This window comes from Lotus japonicus, chromosome 5, assembly GCF_012489685.1.
Source record: "Lotus japonicus ecotype B-129 chromosome 5, LjGifu_v1.2".
NCBI classification, from domain to species: domain Eukaryota; kingdom Viridiplantae; phylum Streptophyta; class Magnoliopsida; order Fabales; family Fabaceae; genus Lotus; species Lotus japonicus.
Window position 1 is genome coordinate 32,226,486 of NC_080045.1, and position 16,736 is coordinate 32,243,221.

The following is a 16,736-nucleotide window of genomic DNA, read 5'->3' on the forward strand; positions in this document are numbered from 1 at the left end:
AGTTCTCCCATCATGCTCATTTCAAATTCAGCCTGCATTAACTTAGAGAATTCCTTGCACAGGGAGGGATTAGCAGAACCAAAAATGATATCATCAACATAAATATGAACTATAAGAATGTCATTCTTATAGGTTCTGCAGAAAAGAGTATTGTCACCTTTACCCCTTACAAACTCATTCTGTAGAAGAAAGGAGCTGAGCCTTTCATACCACGCTCTGGGAGCTTGTTTCAATCCATAGAGTGACTTCTTGAGCTTGTAGACATGCTCTGGATGTGTGTTGTCTTCAAAGCCTGGAGGTTGCTTGACATACACTTCTTCTGAAATGTAGCCATTGAGGAAGGCACTTTTGACATCCATCTGATGGAGAATGATGTTGTGATTTACTGAGAAGGAAATCTGTAGCCTTATAGCTTCAAGCCTTGCTACAGGAGCAAAGGTCTCAGTGTAATCAATTCCCTCTTGTTGACTTTAGCCTTGATCTACCAGTCTTGCCTTGTTTCTTGTTACTTCTCCTTTTTCATTCAGCTTGTTTCTGAATACCCACTTGGTTCCTATGACATGGAAACCTTTAGGTTTAGGCATTAAGGTCCATACATCATTCTTGGTGAACTGATCTAGCTCTTCTTGCATTGCTTGAATCCAGCCTTTGTCTTCAAGAGCTTCATCAACTAATTTCGGCTCAATGAGAGACACAAATCCCTTCAGACTCAAAAGAGTCTCTTCTGAAGGTTTGAGCATAGACCTGGTTCTGACGGGAGCATCTTTGTTGCCAATGATCAGTTCTTCTGGATGAGAAGCAACTATTCTTTTCTTCTTCTGAAGTTGATCAGAAGTTGTTGGAACATCTTCAGATGCTTCTGCCTCTGAAGCAACATCCTCTGGGCTTTTCATTGGTTGATTTGCTTCTGAACAATCAATGCTTAAATCTGCAAATCTTTCAAACAGCTTTGACTTTTCTGAGCCAAGCTTATCATCAAAACTAATCTGGATAGATTCCTCAACAGTTTGATGAATAATATTATAAATTCTAAAACCTTTAGATCTTTCAGAATAACCAAGAAAATAACATTTTAAAGCTTTAGAATCGAATTTACCCAATTGCTCCTTGGTGTTGAGCATGTAGCAACAGGTTCCAAAAGGATGGAAGTAAGAAATATCAGGTTGCCTTCCTTTGCATAGCTCATAAGGAGTTTTCTCCAGAATTGGTCTAATGGAGATTCTGTTCTGAATGTAGCATGCAGTGTTGATTGCCTCTGCCCAGAAGTGCTTGGCCATACTTGATTCTTGCATCATGGTGCGAGCCATCTCCTGAAGAGTTCTATTCTTTCTTTCAATTACTCCATTTTGTTGAGGAGTGCGAGGACAAGAGAAGTTATGGGAGATTCCTTGAGAGTTGAATAAATCTTCAAAAGCTTTGTTCTCAAATTCTCCACCATGGTCACTTCTGACAGTTATCACGGAAGATTGAAACTCCTTCTGAACTTGGGTAATGAAGTTGGTAAACACAGTATGTGTTTCATCTTTGTGCCTTAGGAACTTTACCCATGTCCACCTGCTATAATCATCTACAATGACTAACCCATACTTCTTTCCTCCAATGGATTCAGTTTTCACTGGTCCAAAGAGATCAATGTGAAGTAGCTCAAGGGGCCTTGTTGTAGATACTACATTCTTTGCTTTAAAAGGCTTCTTGGTGAATTTACCCTTCTGACAAGCTTCACATAGAGCCTCTGATGAATACTTCAGATGAGGCAATCCTCTGACGAGATTTAGCTTGCTAAGTTGAGAAATTTTTCTGAGACTTACATTTCCTAGACGTCTGTGCCAGATCCATTGCTCATCATTAACTGACATGAGACACTTGACCTTCTGAAATAGCAGTTCAGAGGATCTGATCTTGTAAATATCATTTTTTCTCTTCCCAGAAAATAAAACGGATCCATCTGTTTGACTAACAGCTTTGCATCCGGTTTGATTGAAGATCACATCGTAACCTCTGTCAGCAATTTGGCTTATGGAGAGCAAGTTATGAAATAATCCTTCCACCAGAAGTACATCATTGATAACTGGAATTTTTCCATCTCCTGTGGAACCTTTTCCAATAATTTTTCCCTTCTGGTTTCCTCCAAAGCCAACGTCCCCTCCTGACTTAAGCGGTGTCAGTTCTTGGAATATAGACCTTGTGCCCGTCATGTGTCGCGAGCATCCACTGTCCAGGTACCATGACAGGTGTCTTAACTGAGCTGCATAAGATGTCTGCAACAGGAATAATTTTTGTTTTAGGTACCCATATCTTGGGTCCTTTCTTGTTAGTTTTCCCAGAAGTTCTTGGAACTTTGGGTGCAACATGAGGATAATGCAGAGGAACTTGAGTGTAATATTTAGACATATCAAGTTTAAACTTCCCCTTTGGTTTCACCACCTTTGGTGTAACCTTTTCTGGAATGACAGTGCCAGCGGGAACGAAATGTTTATGCAAGGGTTCGCGTTTGGGCTCAGATGACTTATCTTTCATGGATTGAAAGTAGCCAAGGCCACTGTTCCCATTTCTGCTCATGCCATAGATCATTGAAGCCATAAGACTTCTGTCTATGCCCTTTGCAAGGAACTTTTGAAACGTTTTCTCATATTTTGTCTCATACTTAACATCAGATGATGGAAGTTGATCTTCTAGCACATCATTTTTAGCACGAAGAACAGCATTGTCATTAACAAGAATATAGTTTTCATCCATGAGTTCAGAGACTGACTTCTCATGAACTTCTATAGAACTAGTTTTAGCAGCATATTTCTTTTTGAGCTCTTTATGCTTATTTAGCAGAATATCATGTTTCTTCATTATTTCAGATAAAGCAGTTCTTAGCTCAGATAGAGAAAAGTTAGAGAATACCTCATCATCATTCTCAGAGTCTGAATCATCTTCTGAAGCTCCAGCACCTTTGCTAGTGATAGCCATTAGAGCCTCCACAGCTTCATCTTCTTCTGATTCAGCTTCATCAGAATCAGTTGCATCAAAGGTAATGAGAGCTTTCTTCTTGAAGACTTTTCTTGGTCTCTTATCCTTCTTAAGCTTGGGACAGTCACTTTTGTAGTGCCCAGATTCCTTGCACTCGAAGCAACTGACTTCCTTTCCAGATGACTTCTTCTGACCAGATGAAGATTCATATCTTCCTGAACTTTTCTTTGGTCCTTTGCCTTTGCTATGTCTGTTCTTCCAGAGTTTGCTTAACCTCTTTGTGAAAAGAGACAGCTCTTCATCATCAGACGCATCTGACAGCTCTTCAGATGAATTTTCTTCTTCTGCCTGATAGGCTTTTGCTTTGTCAGACTTTGACTTAAGAGCAATAGACTTGTCTTTCTTCTGAGGCTTGTCTCCTTTGAGTTCAATCTCATGGCTTCTGAGATGACTCACGAGCTCTTCTAACTTCAAGGAGTTCAAATTTCTGGAGAGTTTCAGTGCAGTGACAAAAGCTCTCCACTCCTTAGGCAAACTTCTGATAATCTTCTTGACATGATCACCAGTAGAGTAGCCCTTGTTTAGCACTCTGATTCCAGCAATCAGAGTTTGAAACCTTGAGTACATCTCCTCAATGGTTTCACCAGATTCCATCTTAAACTGCTCATATTGTTGTATGAGAGCAAGAGCCTTGGTTTCCTTGACCTCTTCATTTCCTTCATGCGTCATGACCAAGGAGTCAAAGATGGATTTAGCAGTTTCTTTGTCAGAGATCTTCTCATACTCAATATATGATATTGAGCTGAATAGCATGGACTTCGCCTTGTGATGATCCTTAAAACGCTTCTTCTGAGCGTCAGTCATTTCAGAACGAGGGATCTTCACACCTGAAGCATCTACTGGATCAGTATAGCCTTCAATGACCATATCCCAGAGATCTGGGTCAGTTCCAAGGAAATAACATTCTATTCTATCTTTCCAGTACTCAAACTTTTCACCATCAAAGATTGGTGCTCTGAGTTGATTGTTGTTGTTGTTATTGTCAGCGGAAGTATTGGCTTGGGCCATTGCTTGTTTTTCACACAACAAAGATTGGTGCTCTGGATCACTGAACACTGTTAGGTGTTAAAATCAGAACCGGAGCTCTGATGCCAATTGATGGTGCGAAAAACACTAGAAAGAGGGGGTTTGAATAGAGTTTTTGAATCTCCAGATATACTTTTTGGCTTTTTCAAAACTCAAAGATAAAAACTAAGTGCAGAAAGATAGGAGGTAAAGCACACGAGTATTTTATCCTGGTTCACTTGAGATAAAAGCTCAAGCTAATCCAGTCCACCTGTGAAGGTGATTTCTTCCTTCTTCTGATGAAGGCAATCCACTAAAATCAATGAGTGTTACAACTGCACTTTGCAATCTGCTTAGTGACTAACAGTACACTGATTTTCTCACTAGTATCCTCTTAAGAAGCTGATCTACCGATCCTCTTAAGACTAGCTAAATACTGAATCAACCTTGATTCAGCCCTCTCAAGATCCGACCAACCTTGGTCTCTTGATGAACTTTACAATATGATGTAAAAGGTTTCGGGTTTACAAAGAGTGCTTCTAACAAGCGAATAGTAAACTCAGAAGTTTAAGAACAGTGAAGAAATAATGCTAAGAGAATGGTTCGTATATGTTGAATATTTTCAGCAGAGTTTCTTCATCTCTTTCTTCTTTCTTCAGCCTTTATATATACTCCAACACTTGTGATGTAGCCGTTGCTAGGGTTTTATCCGTTGGAGTGGCAATTCTGTAATATCAGACTGCTAGGCTGTACAAGGTAGGTGGCGGACAGACTGAGACTTTGTACGACGTTGTACTGTGATAGCGACCTGTCCTTTCACCAGTTGACTTGTGATGAAGGAGCTTCAGATGAACGTTGATGAAGCTTCTGATCATCGTCAGATTGAAGCTTGGAGTCTTCTGATCATGCAACTTCTACTTCTGAACGAGTTCCTCAGAACTTCTGATCGTCAGAGCTAGAATAGCCTGGGTCTTCAGAACCAACTTCTTGCAAGTCTTCAGAACTTGAGTCTTCTGCTTCTGGACCGTTCCACTGGAACATCTGGTCTTCAGATCTTCTGACTTGAGTTCTTCAGATCTTCTTGAGAGCTTCCATCTTCAGAGCTTCTGAAGTATTTGCCACTGTTCAGAACGAACATGATAGATTAAATAACTCTCTTTTTAGTAACCCTTGGTTCTTCTTCTTCTAAACGAATAGGCTTGGGTCAGATTCAGAACCTATTTGTCACAACTTAAAAAGACAAACGTTAGGGTACCACAATTGTTCATCATCACAAACCTTAATTGTAATCATCAAAACATAGAGATGCAACCACTGATCAAACCTTGATCTTACAACGCACATGCGTGGCGGGCCGCTGCAAAGTCTATAAACTAGGATTTTGTTATTTCTTTTAGGTATCTTGTGCTTTTCTTAAGTTTTAGCTTCTTGGAGCTTGTGGGAGGCTTCTTGACACTCTAATTTCAGGTTTTTGTTCTTTTAATTTGCAGTATAAATTCCCTAGCCATGCTTGGCTAGTTTTTCTTTGTACTTTGGGTGAAGTGAACCTTAGTTCTGATTATGGTTTGAACTTCTGAATTTCTTATATGAATAAAGTTTCTTTTCCATGAATATTTTCCCTGAATCAATATTCTCTTGAGTGCACACAAGTGTTTTGCTTTCTTCTTGCACAACGGTAGTTGGTGAGGATTAAGAGACTTGGGATTAGATTGATTTGTTTTCTATCACTTAGGTATAAGAGTAGAAACTTATTGTGTTGGCCTGAACTTATAAACTTCATTCTTCAATTGAATTGACTAGGCACTAAGGCATTAGGTTTGGCAAATGGGATTTACTTGATTAAGGTATTAACAAGTAGAGGTAGAGGCTATAACATCATGGATAAGGATTCTAAATTTCATATAAGAATTTGGTTTTGAGAAACATAATTGGACTAAGTGGAGCTTTGCCCAGGGTACTTCTTTTTCTGAATTATAATTCTAGCTTTCGATTACAAGTGTTTTTACACACAACCAAACTTCAAACATATATTGATTTTGCCTTTTACAATTATGAACACTAAAGTCTTTGAACAATTTGATAAACAACTATCTCTGTGGTTCGATATCTTTGTATTACTTCGGGCAATCCGTATACTTGCGGAGTTGCTATCAACTATAGTACCCATACCCATTAATTTTTGCGGGTATTTACCCATACCCAACCCCATACTCATGTAGTGGGTTTTTACCCTACCCATTGTGAATATTTTTTGCGGGTACCCTATGGGTCGAAGACCAATTGCCATCCCTAAGACCACTAAACTATATAAGTGTCAACTTAAAGCCTTTTGTAGAAGAAGAGGAAGAAAATTACTAAGTAAAGTTATCATTCACAACCCTTGATATCATTTCTATTATTGTTGTAATTTTAAATTGAAATATCTTATGTAAAATTATTATCCAAGAGATTTTCTCAATCAACATTAACCTCTCTTATTTTTTAGAAAATACTAATATATAAAATAAAGATATCAAATTTATATTTATATTTATAAAAGTTATTTATATATTTTAGAAATTAAAATTAATAAAAAGTTGTAAAAATATAATATTGCACAAACTTTAGATTTTATGTAACAAAAGTCTCCTGTGCGTTGCAAGGGTAATTCCACTAGTTTGTATGAAAACAGTAGTGCTCATGTACCGACAAAAATAATATTGTAAATCTCAACCCACCCGATTCACCCGTGTTTAGCTGTATATTTTCATCTGATATAAACCGTTAACCCGCATCAACATCAAAAAGTGCCTTCGGATTGCAAGGGTAATTTCACTAGTTTGTATGTAAACAGTAGCGCTCATATACCAACCCACCCGATTCACCTGTGTTTAGTTGTATATTTTCATCTGATGTAAACCGTTAACTTGCTCGGACCCGCCTCAACATCGAGAATGTTTTTTTTATAAGCAAATATTAGCCGTTAATAATGTTAGTAAATTAGTCATCAACATCGAGAAGTGCCTTCGGATTGACCGGTTTCGGTTGGACCAAGTTTTTTTTTTGCTCACCCCTAAATTTTTACTTGGCTAGAGCCGCAAGTGGTTGTTATTAAACCTCGGGCAGTACTTGAGTGCGCTTGTGTGAAGAGGCGCTGATAGCGAAGAATGGTGGAGTCCGTAAAACTATGCGACCTGGAACTCACCTTAAAGCCCTTCTATCAGAGAGCTTCAGAAGCAGAGGTAACTGTTCTATTCATTTCCCCGATTTCTCATCATTCACAACTTCAAAATTTTCCCCCTTTTCTTTTTTGAAAAATCTGCCATAGCTGAAGCTTCTCGTTTTTGAAATGTATGATTCTGTTTCTTTTGTATTTTCGTTTTATATCAATGCAACCAAGTTCGTATTAATGTCTAGGGTATTAAGAGTCCAACTGTTCAAGAAATATGCACTAGATAAAATTTGAATTGATCCTGTAGGTTATGTAATATAAAGACATTAAATTGGGAAAGTTTTTTTTTGGTTCTGTTTCCAAAAGAACTTCTTGTGGTTCTTTATCTTTTATTATGTTCAGTTGGTACCAAATTTCAGTTGCTAATTCTAGTAATTTGATTACATTTATAGGAAGGCAAACTAGGTTGAGACAGAACTAGGGTAGAAGGATAGTGGTTTCAAAATTAAGGGTTCCCGGGTTAGAAACCTTAGATCTAAAATTCACCAGATTATGATGAGAATCCTTAGAATAATATTCATGAGTGAAAAATATAGGCTCTAATCTTCTATGTGATATTACACATACATAGCTCTTTATAGGCACCTTAAGATTGATTGGGAGCGAATCAATTTTCAAGGGCACCCGTAATCTGTATAGCATTTTGTTAGGAAATGAGTTTTACTGTAATTGCCTAATAAGTACATAGAATACCCAGAAGTAACTCCTACAAATATTGCAATCATCAAAGTCAAAACATTATAATAATTGCCCCCCCCCCCCCCTCTTTCTCTCTCGCATCAACATTCCTTCTATTTTGAATGGAAATTTTCTTCATGCTAGCACGATGTTTCGAGTATTAGGTAGGATATTTAGTGAGTAATTTTATTGCTAAGTCAACTAACCCAAACTACGTGAAACTGTGTTTTGAAAGTCTCTAGGATAGAAATGACTTAACTATTAACTTGTCAGTGTAAAATTATGGAAATGACTTGTCCTGGACATTCTTTCTTTGCTTTCTAGTTATTTACTCATATGACTTACTGCACTAACAACTGTATGGAATTTTGGTGCCATGTCGTGCGGCATGACTCCTTTGTAAGATAAATTTGAATATTTGTTTTTAAGAATTCCGTGTTGGAATTGAAAGAACTTCAAATTTTCTTATACAGGGAGTGACATTGATGATTAGCATTATGTTTAAGAATCAACAACTCTTATGTCTTACATCCATGTGATTGGTGACCATGTTTCCTCTGTGCTCTAAACTATATCTTATAAAGTTTATTTGAAGCTCTCTCTCTCTCGATGCGTTTTGCTAAAGCTTTTTGTATAAGTAAATTACTAAAGGATTTCTTACAAATCTCTTACCAGCATATATTTTTTGCAGGACCGCTTATCAAGGCTTGAAGCTGCTTTTAACAGTAGGAAAGGTAGGTGCTAAGGTACTCAGAACAAGCAATAGTATATTTAGCTTGGAATTTGTTCCTGATGTTGTGGGCCTAAATTACATATATCTGAAAATGAAACTTGCTCAGATACTGGAAATGAGGAAGAATCTAAAGTGATTAATGATCTTCAATCAAAGCTAAAAGATGCTAATGCAGAGTTAATTTCAGAAAAAGAGAAGGTTAGACTTATTTACATTTCATTTTCTGTAATGTGTTGAGTCTCACTTCCTTTTACAAATGATTTGATTTACAGGTTCAGATGCTTGCTGCAGAAAATGAGAAACTTCAAAATCGTATTATTCATCTTGTCCGAGCACTCAAGGATGCTGATCTGAAGTTAGAGCAAGTTAGTGTCACTCATTCTTCTTTCAATTTTTATAGAATATATAGATTAATTCATGTTAGAAATATAATATAAAACCATTCATGTGTCATTTACCCTGCAGCTTAAGCTTTTGAGTTAATTGGTTCATGACAATTCGTATAAACTTGTATGTTAAAGGATTGTTGAAAACTTGAAATAATTTTTTTTTAATGGATTTATAAAATGGTGGCCTTACAGTAATTTGGAGGAAATGCTGTATATATGCAAATTAGACAACTTATCTGTTTCTCTAGATTACACTTTTGATGAAACATAAGGTTCATCTTAATTTGCTTTTTCTAGGTTGCTGCTTTATATCGAAGTTAGATATACGATCTTAATAAAGGAGATAATAAAATTAAGACCATACGAATATTTAAGATAGAAACTATGTTAGAATGAATGGCTAAGTAACATTAGTTAGCCTCAGAAAAAAAAGTTAGTTTTATGTGGTACCGTAATTATATATTTTTTAAGTTTATTAGCAATTAATATGGTGGCATAACCGCTTTCACTTGTAAGATTTAAGTTTCAGCAAAGAAGAGTGTAAATTGTGCTTGAATTTCAAAGTAAAGATTGATGAAAAGATTTGCTTTTATGTTTCACTTGATTACTCTTCCCTGTTTTTGTTTACTTCACTTGAATTGAGTCTCTATTCAAAGGGTTATCCAGGATGATTTTTTGAAACTGGTTGAACTTCTTGTGTGCCCCTTTATGAGGAGTGGTTTTAAGTAATAATTCTCTCTTGAATGGGACTCTTGGCTAATTTGGTATTATTTCATTTCCTGATCTCAGGTTTCGGCAGGGGAGCAGCTGGAGAGCTTGAAATTGTAGGGTTCTTGAAATGATGAGTTGAAAGAGACTGTTGTTTTTTCTGTGTATTTTATTTATTGTTGAAGTTCATAAAAAATCGTGTTTATAATGATGCTAAATAAGATTGGTTTTACTGATTTTACAACTTTAGAAATTAGATTTTTGTAGCATGCAACTGCAACAGTTCCCGAACGGGTGGCGACATTCGCTTCGTCCCTTAAGCAAGTGGATGAAGGTTCGAATCCCAACTCTTGTGATTAAAAAAAAACTCATTGGTCAGTCTCCTACCGCTTAGTGTGCTGACAGTGGGATGAATGATTAGTCTCACGCTGTGAGATACTTTGGTTAAGAAAAAAAGTATTGTGAAAATGAAAATATTGTAATTTATGAGCCACTACTCGCCTAAAAAATACAATTCAAAGGAAAGAGAGGGTAAAGCCATGAAAATATCGCCATGGAGGGCCAACACATAAATATAAAAATGGTGCATGATGAAATTGGAATTCATTTGAGGGTGCACAGACATTGGTATAAGCATGAATTGCAGTACTAAGTGAAGGTATGTAAAACGATAGAAAAAGGGGGTTTGAATAGCGTTTTACAACTAAAAACTCAACCCACTTGAGATTTAAATAAATCTCTTGGAACACCAAAGATAAGAGTGCAGAAATAAGAGATAAGGAAAGCACACAAATGATTTTATCTTTGTTCACTTGATAAATCCCTCAAGCTAATCCAGTCCACTCGTTAAGGTGATTTCTTCCTTCTTAGAATGAAGACAATCTACTAATCAGAGTTTTGTTACAACTGCACTTGCTACCTGCAAAGTGACTAACAATACACTGACTTAGCTAACACTAAGATTCACTCTCTTAGTCTTCTCTAGGATTCGATCAACCTTGATCTCCTAAAGGTAAAACAAACAACTGTTTGAAAGTATTGGGTTTACAAATAAGTGCTTCTACAAAAGCTGATAGTAAACACACTTGGTTCTATTTGAAGAAAGATTGCTAAGAAGATTTTAAATATTTCTTGCGCGTGAGTAAGTTTCTTAGACCGCATCTTTCAATCTTCAGCTTCTTTATATACTCCAAGGATTAGGGTTTGAACGTTGCATGGAGATGCTACCGTTGGAGGGCAGATATGGGATTTCCAAGTTCTGTTGTGGCTGAATCAGTTAGGTAAGGTCGTCAGGAATGGTACAATTGCTTTTGTACTTTGGATAGCGACATGACCTTCAACCTTGCTGACTTCTGATCAGAGGATGCTTCATCTTGGAACTTGTGAAGCTTGATGATCAGAGTAAGAGGGAAGCTTGGATCCTCTGACCTTTGTACCATCTGCTTCTGGACTCAGAGGAGAAGTACTTGGTCTTCAGAGCCAGCTTACTTTTGGACTTCAGAGTCTTCACTACTCAGCTTCTGATGCTTCAGAGCTTCTGATCCTTCAGAGCGTCTGATCCTTCAGAGCGTCTGATCCTTCAGAGCTTCTAGTGAGCTGAATCCATATCAGAGCCTTGTAATCTTCAGATCTTCTGAAGCTTGATCTACTGTTCAGATTGAACATAGTACGTGCGAAAGCGTTGCAGAGGTTACTCTTTGAGCATTGTGCTTCTAATTTTTGTGAGATAGGTCCAAAGTCTTGGCCTGTCATTTGAACACTCAGAAAACAACGTTAGAGTACCATAATTGTTAATACTTAATAGTTAACTTGTAATCATCAAAACATAGAGTTGTATTACTAGATCAAAACTTGATCTTACACTAAGGACATAGTGTGGGCCATGGTTCACTTCCCTCACAAGTGGTTACCTACACTCGTCCCCGCCTCTAAAAGCCATGCTCTTTGTCTCCTTCATCGCCCAAAATGACAACCACACGACAATGTGTTGCACGCATTTCGTCGAATTCGAGCTCCTTTCCTTCGAGGATGCCTTCTCTTCTCTGGTGTCCCCCCGCGTAAACCCTTCAGCCATATGCGAAAAATTTGGCATGAGGGTCATTTCAGGGTTGCAATGTCATTGCCAAGCACGTTCTGCTCACGATGTGTTGGGTGACGGTTTGACCTAAGTGCGGTGTTGACATTTGTTCTGGACGCTGCTGTTTTGCCTTAGGTTGAACCCCCTCCTCTTGTCGATGCAATTAGAACTGTAGCTCAAGTTCATGCTTTTCAATGCTATTATTCTATTCAAGTAGAAGAGAGACTGTACAGAAACCTGAAAGTTAGGTTTTTTTTCTTCATTTTTTTTTGTCTAACATGATTGTTGAGAGTTAGAGAATTGTGGGTGATAGTCCGATAGAATATTCGCCTTTATAGTGAGTTAATAGTAGTATGATTCTTTTGACAATGTAGTTAGTAAAACTTGAGACTTTGAGGAGTACAAGGCATTATGCATTGTGATTTTGATAGGTTGCTGAAAAGACAGTGATAATTTTCTAAATATTCTTCAGTTTTCATAATTGTGTATTTATAAAATTTTGGGCAAAACCTGAATTCATTTGCATGGTGTGCTTATGTTGAGTTAATGTTTACCGTTTTCTTGACATAAATAAGATATCAGTTCCAGAAGGTGAATAGTATCTTTAATTACAGACTTTTATTTAAATCCATATCTTACCTGTCTTAGTGTTGTTGTTCTATTGAAAAGAGGCTTTTGTTATTGTTATTGTAGCTTAGAAACCTCACATCGAGAAAACAAAACAGATGGAAGATGAAGATGATGGTGGAGAAGCTTGATGATCACCAAGCTTGTCCTAGAATGAGAGAGATGAAGTATGAAGGGGAAGGAGATGGTGAATGGGTTATAGGATGGTAGAGATAAGCAAAGGGATGGCTTAAGTATGAGAGAGGCATTTCGGGAAAAAATGATACTAAGGGGTGGCACCAAAAAACGTTCCACCATTTTATCATTATTCTTCGCTACACCGTTAGGTCCGTTAGAAGCTTTGTGAGGTTAATTGTTGATGAGATTAGATCTGCAGAGTGGGATATTGATGCTTGTCAGCACTTAATTTTATCCGATTTTTTATTACTTTAAATCTCTTGTTGTTGTGTTTCATTTAATAAAAAACAAAAAAAATTCAATATAAAAGTACATATCATCAATAAAAATGTGAATTTTAGAAGGCCGTAACTACCCTTAAGCTATGTTTGGTAGAGGGAGGTTTGGGTAGAGAGAGATGAGGAAGAGAGAGTTAGGGGAAGGAAGGAGAAAGTATGTGTGTTTGTTGAGTGTGAGGTGGGAGATAAAGAAGAGAAATGTCATCAAACCGTCAAAAATCGTTCAATATTACAAATCATTATTTTGAATCCCAGGTTCAAATTTACTTTCAGACCGCCGAAAAATGTTTAATATAAAAATATTTATTTTTAAACCCCAAAAGTAACATTATCTCCTCTCTATCTCTCTTCTCTTTTTATCATACCAAACAACATCTAAATCTACTATATTTCTCACCTATTTCTCTCAACACAACTTCTCTCTTCTCTACTCTCTCTTCTCTATCTCTCTCTTCTCTAACAAACAAAGTGGACCGCTCCGTGATTTGGACCGGATGAGACACAATTATTAGGCTGGACAGACCATTTCAAGGGACACATCCGGGTCGTCTCAAGGCTGGGTCGCGCGGACATAGCATTGACACCGAGCCCGTATTGTTACTCTAAGAGGCTCATCCATCCAAAAATACCGTAGGGCAACACGGGCATGATGCTTTGACCAGACCAAAGACTCACTCAACCGCGAATGACGACATAGTCAGTGCTACAGTCAGGCCCTCCTCAATTACGGATGACTCACAACCTCGATTACGGATGACTCACAACCTCGATTACGGATGACTCACAATCACAACACGGATGACTCGCCATCACATCATGACCGACGGGAAAATCAAGAAGTCCACCCTGATCAGTGCGATCCGACCGTTTTAGTCAATGGACTGTGTAATAGAAATGAGAGCTAGGGTTGGAGACTCACCTACTATAAAAGAGGGTCTTCTGTATGTATCAAAGGCATCTTATTTTTCACTCGTGCAATACAAACACACTTAGTCATTTTCATTGGTCTACTGACTGAAAGTTCATTCGTGAACATTGGCGTCCACCGTGGGGCCTCGGTAAAACTCTTCCCGAGTCCTCAAGGAGTACTTGTCTTACTACCAACGTTGAAGGAGAATGGTAGACACCAGATCCACCACCACCGACTCTAATGGCCCGACTGGTCATGATTGCCCTGATGGCCCAGATGCAGTAGCAGAACCAGACGATGCAAGCCCAGATCGCCGGATTGGAAGAGCTCCGCCTACAGAACCAAGCGTTGCAGGCACAAGTTGCAGATCTAACTAGGGATCGGAGGCAACCGATTCTTCAAGCCGAGCCGGTCATCGAATTCCAGCCGTTCTCAGAAGCCCTTGCGACAGTCATGATACCGGAAAACTTAAGGACTTTAGCCCTCGACTCTTATGATGGGACTACCGATCCCCGTGAACATCTGTCCGTTTTCAATACCAAAATGTTGATCAACGGCGCAACCGAACCTCTAAAATGTAAGATGTTCCAAGGGACCCTAAAAATGGCGGCGCTGACATGGTGTGCAAGCCTTCCGGACGAGTCAATTGTTACCTTCAGCGCTTCTTGTCTCAATTTTCCGCGAAGCAAGCCAACCAAGTTACCTCTGCAAGCTTGTTCAACATCCGGCAGAAAACAGGTGAGAAATTGAAGGACTACCTATTTAGGTTCACTAATGTTTTTGGACCGCTCCGTTATTTGGACCGGATGAGACACCATTATTAGGCTGGACAGACCATTTCAGGGGGCACATCCGGGTCGTCTCAAGGCTGGGCCACGCGGACATAACATTGACACCGAGCCGGTATTGTTACTCCAAGAGGCCCATCCATAAAAAAATACCGTAGGGCAACACAGGCATGATGCTTTGACCAGACCAAAGACTCACTCAACCGCAAATGACGACATAGTCAATGCTACACCTCAATTACGGATGACTCACAACCTCAATTACGGATGACTCATAACCTGAACTACAGATGACTCACAACCTCGATTACGGATGACTCACAACCTCAATCACGGAAGACTCGCAATCACATTACGGAAGACTCACAATCACAGCACGAAAGACTCGCAGTCACAACATGACCGACGGGAAAGTCAAGAAGCCCACCCTGATTAGCGCGACCCATCCGTTTTAGTCAATGGACTATGTAATAGGAATGAGAGCTAGGGTTAGAGACTCACCCACTATAAAAGGGGGTCTTCTGTATGTATCAAGATCATCTTTTTCTCACTTGAGCAATATACTTAGTCTTTTTCACCGGTCTACTGACCGAAAGTTCATTCGTGAACATTGGCGCCCACCGTGGGGCCCGGTGAAACTCTTCCCGAGTCCTCAAGTAATATTAGCCTTACTACCAACCTAGAAGGAGCATGGTGGAAACCGGATCTACCGTCAATGGCACAAACGGCCCCCCTCCACAAACGGAGGAGGCTATACGCGAATTGATGGCTGAGGTGCAGCAGCAGAACCAGACGATGCAGGCCCAGATCGCCGGGATGGAGGAGCTACGTCAACAGAACCTGGCGTTACAAGCCCAGGTTGCGGACCTCACGCGGGATCGAGCACAACCAGCCCACCAGGCCGAGCCTGTTGTTGACTTCCAGCCGTTCTCGGAGGCTCTCGCAGCCGTGGCTATACCAGACAACCTGATGACCTTGGTCCTTGATTCTTACGATGGGACCACCGATCCGCGCGAACATTTATCCGTCTTCAATACCAAAATGCTTATCAACGGAGCGACAGAGCCGTTGAAGTGTAAGATGTTCCCAGGCACCTTGAAGAAGGCGGCGCTGACATGGTTCGCAAGCCTTCCAGCGCGATCAATCGTAACTTTTAGCGACTTTTCGCAGCGTTTCTTATCTCAATTCTCCGCCAAGCAGGCCAACCAAATCACCTCCGCTAGTTTGTTCGATATCCGGCAGAAGGCGGGTGAGACATTAAAAGACTACTTGTTTAGGTTTACTAACGTTTTCATGCAGGCAAGGAACAAGGATCCGTCCATTTGTGTCGAGGCATTTGAAAATGGTTTATCAGCGGGTCCCTTCAACGACGACCTATCCGTTCGCCATGCGCAATCACTGGACGAAGTTCGCAAAAGGGCAGCTCCTTTCATCATTCAGGAGGAGAGCAACCGTCTGAAGATGGCTCGGGATGAAGAGGAAAGGGATCGTCATCCGTCCCACCAACCCAAGCGTGCAGATGCCCCAACCGAGCGAGGGAACCTTCGCCAAGATGCCCAGGGTCGAGGCCAGACTAGTCCGGGCCGACACATCAACGCTGTGAGAAGCAATGTCTGGATAAGACGGAAGGACTAAGCGTTCACTCCGTTGAAGGCTCCTCGTTGCCAAATCCGGAAGGAGGAGCTTCAGTCGTGACACCGACGGTCGTGCTAACGTACGCAAGCAGGTTGTGCAATATCCCGCTCTTGAATGCCAACAACTTGTAGGTCTACCACAGATAGTGCTCTAGACTTTAAAATGCCCTAAGCTTTTGTTGTTTCAGTTTTTCTTTATTTGACGTTTGTTTCTTGTTGAATGAAGTAGAGAATGTTCTTTTTTCTCCCACTATCGGGGAAAGTTTTTTCTTATGAGGCCCTTATTATAAAAAATCTCAAATGCAGAAGGACTAGCCTTGCCACTTGGTTCAAAATCAAGTGAGCTCCATCTCCGCTGACTCCGGTCGGTCGTTGAGCCATGCCACCTGGTTCAAAATCATGTGAGCTCCATATCTCCGTTGACTTCGGTCAAACGTCGAGCTTGCCACTTGGTTCAAAATCAAGTGAGCTTCATCTCGCTGACTCCGGTTGGTCGTTGAGCC

The 16,736-nt window shown here is 39.7% G+C and overlaps 1 protein-coding gene across 1 annotated transcript; it reads left to right on the plus strand.

The window, feature by feature from the left end:
- The first annotated feature begins 7,127 nt into the window (after positions 1-7,127).
- LOC130718245 (uncharacterized) lies at positions 7,128-9,995 on the plus strand. The gene is made up of 5 exons (XM_057568779.1): positions 7,128-7,244; positions 8,604-8,646; positions 8,752-8,843; positions 8,918-9,010; positions 9,824-9,995. The coding sequence occupies exons 1-5, from the start codon at positions 7,170-7,172 to the stop codon at positions 9,860-9,862; spliced, it is 342 nt and encodes a 113-aa protein (XP_057424762.1). The 5' UTR covers positions 7,128-7,169; the 3' UTR covers positions 9,863-9,995.
- Positions 9,996-16,736: the final 6,741 nt, after the last annotated feature.